Below are 8,963 nucleotides of genomic sequence, written 5' to 3'. Positions count from 1 at the left end.
GGGGAACAAAACAAAAGACAAAAACAAAATGGATGAAAAAACACTCAACCGAAACGAAAAATTAAGCAAAAGGAGGCTGAAATATGAAATGTTACGGACAGCTAGCGCACACACACACAAATGAAATGAAATTTCTACTGGTGAATAAAGAACTGAACGTGATTAATCAAAATAAGAGTTCTTGGGCTAATCGTGTTTATTTATCAGGCATCGTGCAGAAAACGTGTATGAATAATGAGAATTTGAAAAAAGGATTATAGGAAAACTGCAAAACAGCAAAATCCTTTATCTCTGCTCACACTGAAATGGCAGCAGTTTATGAAACCAAAATTAGACTGACTTAAGGAGGGGAAAAGCTTCGCCTCAACATGAATCTGCAGAGGAGAGAAGGAACCACGGCTTCCTTTCCCAAACATAATTGACTTTTTGAGAGTCGTCACATAGCAAGCCTTGTTCAGTTACCAAGTGAATACCAACTTTAAGGCAGAGAATGAAGTACTAATGTGTGCCATGGAAACACTGTGCAACAAGGCTACCAGGAAATGTCACGCTTAAAATCAGTTCTCGTAAGGAGACGTTGCACATCTGAGATCCTTCTGCCCAGGAATATATATATATTCCTATATATATATATAGCCTGGTCTCGATTTCCCAAATTCCTCGGGAGACGCGTAAAAAAAAAAAAAAGGGTTGTTTTTTGAAGGAACCCACTCGACTTGCTTCTGTGTATGAATAACTTTGATAATAGATGTAGAAAATGTAATTTCTCCTGTTCAAGGCAATGAGAAATTGATAGTGTTTAAGGGCAAATATCCCTCTGATATTATGTACCAGTCACTACTGCCTTTTTTTTTTTTTTTTTTTAACCTTTCAGAGGGCAGCCTACTTAACAGGTCACTTCCACGACCATTCTGAAGAGTAAGAGTAATACACCAAGTGCAAAAAGAGGTTTCAAATCGTTTATTAAGAATTGTGCTATTCTCAGTATCAGTGGATTTAAAGCCTCATCCTACATAAATCCTTGGCACACCTGGGCCATCCTCACCCCACAACAATCATCCAGAGACAGGATGCATGTCCAACAGTCCTCTGTATCTCTAGAAATCACCAAATTGTGTCCTTCCTACAGAGCTGCAGAGATTTCCCTTTTCACATGTTATTTCCACTGCAATATGAATTTTCCACTCTTTGCATCTTTACTGATATTTTTTGATATTAAATCCTTCAGAATAACAGCAGCCAACACACCTCCCACAAAGCTCAGAGTGGAGAAAAAGCAAATTAACCCAGACAAATTCTTGCAGTAAGCCAGACGATCAAGCCGAAATGCATTTTTCTTTCAGCAAAATTGTTATTTTGAAAAAAAAAATGTGCTTTTTGAGAAATACTTGTAAACTGGAGCAAATATTTATCATTTTTCTTATGTATGCAAATAGATAAGGGGGAGAAGCTTTGGAATGACTCCACACCACAGAGACAGCCATGACAAACAAAATTTAAAGACTGGAAGGCACTGTTAGTGTAAGACCCCTTGCAGCTTTTATCACAGTGTTCATTAGAAGAAGTTAAGAAACATAGGAACCGAGTTCATTTCAGTTCACAGCAGTAAACAGTGCAAAAATAGCTTGTTGAAAAATAAAATAATCTCTCCCCCCTGCCAAAGGTCCCCTCTTGCAGCAGAAATGTTTTGCTTGGACAGAACGCTTTGTGCCAGTCACAGTGTGGTTCAGGAAGAGGGCATTAACTCCTCTACTTGCTCCTTCGTTAAATACTCATTTTATGTTACAAGAGCTTGTGAGATCCATGTACACAACACATCTTTACTGGTAGTGACCTCATCTGCAGCCAAACTCCTGCGTATCTTAAACCGTGCTTCGGAGTTTGTGCCAGGTCAATGCTGGAATGCTAACACCACTTGGACAGGGCTTACAGGCCATTTACTGGATATTCAGATATAGCAGAAATTTATTGAAACAACATTCAGAATAGCCATTTCACTTAACACTTACCTGTGACTGAGCTCTGAACGGAGTTCCCTGAACCGACCTACACTCTGAGGAGACATGGTCTTTTGTACGTGACGTGAGGAGGGCCCTGAAGTTTGGAGGTGTCCCTGAGAAATGCATTAAAGAGCCAGGATGCTTCTCCAGGGGAGGGAAAAGCTTTGAGTGCTGTGGAAGACTACCTGAATTTTGTAAAACAGTGAAGAAGGAACTGAATGTGCAGCCAGGACTTGTATTTCTGCAACTGTGTGATATACAGGTTTCTGAAAATGACTGGATAGCGGGAAGAAGGGAATAAGCATAGTCTGGGGCTCCTACAGCTGAGTGGCAACTCAAGAAGCCTTCGTTAAGTTTTAGTCAGAGCACCGTAAAATGCTGCAGCAATCCTGTGGCATCCAATAGAACCTTAAAGTTTTCTCCTCCTGTGCCAGAAAGGTTCCCTCCGAGTTGACAGAAGAGCTTACTCTCTCCGAAAATTTCCTGCTTGACCTGTTACGAAGCCCAAGTAGCTCAGGATTCACTGAGTTATTTTAAAAATCCTGACTGAGAAGTAATACACCAGAGTCTACAAATGTGAAAGTTGTATCTCCTCAGAAGCAGGATAAGGAGCTAGAAAAAAAAACCAGTCTTGTGGACAAAACCTGTCAGACCATGTCTCCTAAGACTGTGAGATCTCATCAAGAACACTAATGTTGAGAAGAAATACTTCGCATTCGTTAACATTTTTCATCAGATAATCCTGAAGCAATTTACCAAAGTGGTGCAATTCCTATTATACAGACAGGGAAATCGAGGCACAAACTGACACTGCAGTTTTCCCAGTGCTACATCACTCAGCAGCAGTCAGACTATAGCACGCACCTACACGTCCCTAACCCTCAGTCCCTTGCTCTAGCCCATGGACAGCACTTCCCCCCCTCGCGTTACATCTGCTAAATATCACACAGCAAATACAAATGTGAGTTATGTCACAGATGGTGGTGTGGACACACCAGTGTGTTTCCACACCGTACTTGTTACCTCTATCCCATAAGTGGGAAAGAAAGCGCTTCGTACACGGGGTCTTGACAAAACCCCAAATCCTTTACCAAGCGCTGGAGGGAGGAAGCAGCGACACTATCCTTCAGCTAGAGAAAAAAGACCCAGCGATAGACCATACAGAGCGTTAGCATTAGAGTACAGTAAAACACCACAAAGCCCCAGAGCTGAATGGAAAGGGAGACAAGACTGGATTCTTCTGAATCTGTCCCCAGGGAAAGAAGAGTCTCAACTGTTCTTTTAACGCTGAGGTTTAGCTGAAGAATGTCAGAAGGGGAACAAAGATTGTCCTGTCCAGAGTGTGTGAGCAGGAAGGGAAAACAGACAGAAAAAAAAGGTCAGTTAGCCATAGCAACATCCACGAAGCAGTCAGACATCAGACATTTCAGATACATCCTACATGTTCAAGAAGCACATCACAGCAGGTTAATTCTCCAAAAGAATCTGTATGACAAAGAACGCACTCAGTGCAACTACCTGGAGTTCAGTGAGGTATCTGTCACCTGTGCGCCTTAAACGTGTACCAATCTTTGCTGTTAAAAACACAGCAGTGTACACGTGCCTTAGGGACAACCATTTTTTTCAGAGGACTGCAGCTTTTTGAGATGCTTTTGGCACTGAGTACTCACACTGTATCTTAACTAACAAAAACAGTACAAGGCATTATTTGTACGTAATTGATGCTCCAGTGCAGTACTCTACGGAAACATCTGTTACAAATTACAGTTGAATCTATTACTAATTAATTTGTGTTCTATAACTATTCGCACTGGGTACCATTTGCGTCCCTTTCACAGAGGTAACTGCTGTAAATCAATCAACTAGATGCACACGCCAATCTATTTAACTTTGGTTTCTTTTGATGCAAGAGCTTTAACTAGCAAAGTCCTACAGAAATAGCTGCTTCACTGTGATGCCTGTAATTACCACTTTCTAAAGTAGTTTTTTACATGAAAAAATTTTTACCTCTTAGAAGGTAAGTATTTCTACATAGATCCATACTTCCAGAAAGCCTTTCATTTTTGTAATTATAATTTAAATGAAAGGAAATACCTGCAGGCATCTTTTCAGCAAAGAAATATATTAGGCTGCCATGCCATTCTTTCATACAGGTATCTTACTGCCTCAGTAGACATGTAATATAGGTATGTCAGAGCAACTTTAGAATTCAGCTGGGGGTATTTCAGTAAGTTTCCCCAGAGACATTCTCCTTGAACTCTTTCACATGAAAGCAGGAGAAATGAGAAAAATGGACGGACTCTAAATAGTAGCTGTAGCAGATGTAGCAGACAGGGTCTATAGGGGAATTTCTGCTGGAGTGTTATTTTGTTTTGTTTTTAAATGTGGGTCATTTCAGTGATCTGCTTTGTATTCTAACCCGACAAAAGTTAATCTACTTATCTGAAGAGAGCTATAAATAGGGAAGCCAGGATGGAATTGAACGATTTTGCCCCAGAAGAATTTATATTGTACAGTCCCTCTGGAAAGCAAAGTCTCAACTTTCTTAGAGGAACCAAAATAGCGAAGAATCTCAGAGCACTAATGACCAGTTTTGACTCCCTACCATGTTCCAGTGACATTCACCAGTGAGCCATGTGAAATTGCTAGACAGCTCAATAAATATGCTATCCGAAAATCCCAATGGCTCAAACACCTTCCAGCAAAACTATCAGATAATACTGCATGACTGACTTGAGAGCATTGCTTTTAGAAACAGCACGGAAATGAGTCACTGGATCTACTCTTCTCTTTCATAATACAGTAAAGAGCACCTACAACAAAAACACTAATACTTAGCAGCATAAGAAACCAATCCAATTAATGCACTAGAAGAAAAATAAAGAAAAACATGACGTATCAAAATTATTTGTACTGAGACAGCTGCTGAATAAAACAAAGTTGGAAGGATAGGACAGTATAAAACACGATAGATGGACTCAGATTATTTTATATGTTCCTACCTCCTAGCTCTTCCAGTTTCAAAGAGAAAAGGAATACCAGAAGGTAAGAGTTCTACCACTGGTACATAACAAGAAGAATTAGGATCTATGCAAAGATAGCTACCACCAGAGAAAGGCCAACAACAGTGTGACTTCTTAGTAAGACAGTACAGATGCTCATGTAAAAGGATTATTATGAAGGAATGCCAAATGTTTTAGAATGGAAGTAACACATGCAAAACACCGTCCAAATTTTATCCCACCCAGTATCTAATCTTGAGAAAACTTGATTGTTTTTAAAGATGTACCTTGCAGTTCTAAAGGCAGGCTCAAGCTGCATCCAACTATTAAGAACTTAAGGCACATCAGTAAGTGAATCAGACCTCTATATAGACTATTTCCAACTTTATTTTATTCTGGAAGACAATGCAACATAAGTCTGATCTACATAGTACGGCATACCTCATACCTGAACCTTCCAAACTTTTAATCATCTTGTTTTCGTAAACTCTTTCAAGGAAGGTTTTATTTTCTGGTCGTACAAAACCGTACCTGAGACGTAACATAAGAGTAACAGGAATATGTACCTGAGGCACTCCAATCCTTCTGCAAGCTTCCAAGAAATTCTCCACATTTCGTCTGCATTTTGCCATCGTAAGTTTAGGCTGCAAAGGAGGCAAGCATAGTGTTCTTAATTGGAAGGATTTCTTTATTTAAATAAAACTCTTAATAAATCTCTTTGCTAAAAACACACCACACCGAAAAACTTGTCTAATTCAAACCAGGCTCTGTTGCAGTTTCAAAATTTAAAAAATTTCCAAGCCAATTTATGAATGCTGGATGTTTTAAAAAAAAAAAAAGACAATTCTAACCTGTGCAATATTTGTATTCAAGGTGTTACATAAAATAGGCTAACACTTTTAATGACTGAAATATGATAATTAAAAAAGCATTCTGAATGAAGCACACACACACGTAGCTCCTATACTGTGATTTCCAAGCGATTTCATGATATGAAGCAATCTGGAGTTTGTTCTGGATCACTACATTATACAAATATTTCAAACTTTATTTCAATTAACAACAATAAAAATGAAGGCTAGATGAAACCAGAAATTAATGGAATAAAGCTGGAATTGAGACTTGCTGCATGTAAGCCTGTTGCAGGTGGGTTTAATACAGCTGCTTGAATTGAACTCACTGGCATTTTTTTCAATTTTTTTTTCTCCATAGTTTTCTCTCACCGCTACACAGACATACCACTGCACAGGCTCTGTCTTGTTTCTATTCTTGAAGCTTATTCTTTTCCAATTAAAAAAGACACAAGCTTCCTGTTCTTTTGTACAAGCTACCCACAGTCTATGTAGCAGCAGGTGGCACCTTCTACGAGTTCGATATTTTTCTGTAAGTGGGGGAAACGTAGACCGGTGGTTTTTTTCCCTCTGTCCCATCAGTGTGCCATATTTCCCCACCAAGAAAGCAGGTTAAAGGGTATCGCTGACTTCTTCTGAAGGATGAAGGGAATACAAAGATCCCACTGTGAGGAAAGACATGATGCAGCTTCTGCTCCTGGAGCCGCCCAGCTACAGGCTGCCTCTTCCTTGAGATTTCTGACAAAGCCATGATTTAATTTGTAACACAGAATATGCCACAGCACATAAAACCAGGCCATTGAAAAGATATTCTTAATGACATGAGTCTTCTGAATAGCGGCTGTATGCCTCTTCTCTTAATGATTCCACGATCTGCCTAAAATGGCATGTCCAGCTCAATCGTTCTCAAAATAATGAAGACATCTGCTTGTTCACATAAATCCAAGCAAGAACCACCACAATGATACAGTATGCAGCAGTGCCAGTTCAAATTCCAACACAAAAACTGACTCCAAAATAAGTAAAAGCAAACAACATGCTTGTTTCAACTTCTTCCCCCAGGAGAGGTTTTTTTTCCTCCTTATTTACATAATTTTAAGAAAATGTGAAGGTGCATAACAAGCATTTTGTCTCTCCATGCTACCTTCAAGTAGCTGATTCTAAATATTTTCACTGAACTTTAACCGCCAGAGATTTTTTGTTTCGGTTGAGATTAGGCAAATAATTTGTCAGCATGTCACAGTTCTTGCCTTTCTCTCATTCTACACTTTCCCTATGTGATACAGAGTAAAGCGCCTATAAATATATTATCTTCATTGCTTTCCAGAAACACTGCAGTTAGACATGGTATTTCAAACTTCTCTGTGTACTTCTCTTCTTGCTTTGAACAGCCCACAAATACAAAGTAAACTTTTTTTTCCTGTTATCACAAAGGTATGACTGTATTTATTTTGTTCCAGGAGATGGTGTTCTCCAAGCACATGCAACTGTAGCTCAAGCGTGCTCTGCTAAAATTCCTAAGTGGAGAAATTTATCTTGTTGTGAAATGGACACAATTTGGCTTCTCTGCCCGTTTGTGCTCTCTTGTGCAGTGGGATTGTAAGTATTGTAAACAACATTACGTTTCCCTGTTTTCCTGAACTTCTCAGAACTTTTGATCTTCTGGAATATCCTACTTCAGATTTTAATGCTGAACTGTCTTTCATTTCATTAGTTTTCAAGTTAACATAGCAAGGGCTTGAAAATCTTAATGTTTTCTTAAAATCTTTATGAGAAGTAACTTTATTTAAATGAAACAAACCTAAACATAATGCATTTTTAACGAAGCTACAGACATTGTTCAGACAAAACAGACAGTTATTTTTTCTCATGTATGATCACAGATGAGAACGATGAATTTAGCACTTGCCTGGATTACAGAACTTTGCAGGATGGCATTTTGGACATCTATAAAATACTACCATTATTACATACTTACAACAGCAGGTGAGGGGACATGGATGCTGGGAACAGACCGAGGACGCACATGATTAGCTAAATGGCACAGAACAACACCATCGGTGAGAGCTGCTCCAAGATCACTGGGCAGTGACACTTTCAACCGTGATTCAATATTCTGTGAAAAACGAACGTGGACACACAAAAGTAAGAGCTGTTTCCAATTGTTTCACTCTGCAGAACATTTTATAAGAGGCGGAAGCATTTGCATTACAACTTTGTCCTTCCTCAAGACACTACTGAACAGCTTTCTGAGCAATACACCAAGAAAGGTTCTGCACAGCACCGAGCCAGAGCTGAACACAATCTGGGAGCAGCTGAGTTCAATGACGAACAGCTTTCATTGCACAGCACAGGCAACTAATGCAACCTTTACTCAAAAATAACGGAAGTCAGAGTCTAAGAACAGTATTCCTAATCCTACACATTCTCAGTGAATGGTTCTGCCAGAAGAATTGAAAATAGAGTTTGGGGGTTGGAGGACAACACAGCTAACGAAAGTCTCTGTAAAGAAAAAAACAAACTACTTTGTGCCAATAGTTTTAAAAAACAAGGTAGTTAACAGTTGTTTCAGGGAATTCAAATCAGGCATTTCATCTTATGTCGTACGTTGCGTGAGTTTCTCTGAGCTATGCTGTATCTTAAATTTTAGGAACACAAAAGATTTAAGCTTACCCACGAAGCAGAACAAGAGAGACTGCATACAAAGCATTCCAAGATAAGAGATCAAAGGCTCTACAAACATCAAGTTTTCTTTCATTTTACTTAAGAGAACTTTCTCTTCAGAGAAAGCAGACTGTCCTTACTTCAAAATTTGCAAAGAGAAGGAACTCTCTCTGTCCATCTGGAACGCTTATGGCTTTTAAAATTGGCTTTAACAAATAGGAATTCTTTTTTCTTGAGAAAGCTCAAAGCATTAGAGCACTTCAGGGAAGCCCTTCATGCTCACCAGAAACACGCCTGGGGCAAAGCAGAACAGAGCAGTACCTTAATGGCACGTGGCACGTTCACCACTGTACCTGGGCACAAACCAGGGCCTACTGAGCCTAAACAGACAAAAAGTACAAGCACAAGGAATATCCATGCTACAGATATTCTACACATAACTAAGG

General features: G+C 39.3%; 1 protein-coding gene across 18 annotated transcripts in view; it reads right to left on the bottom strand.

The window, feature by feature from the left end:
- Positions 1–8,963, bottom strand: part of LRCH3 (leucine rich repeats and calponin homology domain containing 3) — a 64,596-nt gene that overhangs the window by 3,625 nt on the left and 52,008 nt on the right. For 11 of the 18 annotated variants that reach the window (XM_083848233.1, XM_083848239.1, XM_083848229.1 and 8 more), the window contains 3 exons: positions 7,832–7,969; positions 5,569–5,646; positions 2–3,331 (listed from right to left, as the gene is read on the bottom strand). In XM_083848233.1, coding sequence (XP_083704359.1) covers positions 3,131–3,331; positions 5,569–5,646; positions 7,832–7,969 — 417 coding nt within the window. In that variant the 3' untranslated portion in view covers positions 2–3,130. Of the gene's footprint in view, position 1; positions 3,332–5,568; positions 5,647–7,831; positions 7,970–8,963 lie in introns of those variants that run through there. The other 7 variants (XM_083848231.1, XM_083848236.1, XM_083848228.1 and 4 more) reach the window with 1 other exon arrangement.

The sequence above is a fragment of the Anser anser genome (genome assembly GCF_964211835.1).
Source record: "Anser anser genome assembly, chromosome: 9".
Taxonomy (NCBI): Eukaryota; Metazoa; Chordata; class Aves; order Anseriformes; family Anatidae; genus Anser; species Anser anser.
Note: the sequence above shows the minus strand (reverse complement) of the source record. Positions and strands in the feature narration are given on the sequence as shown.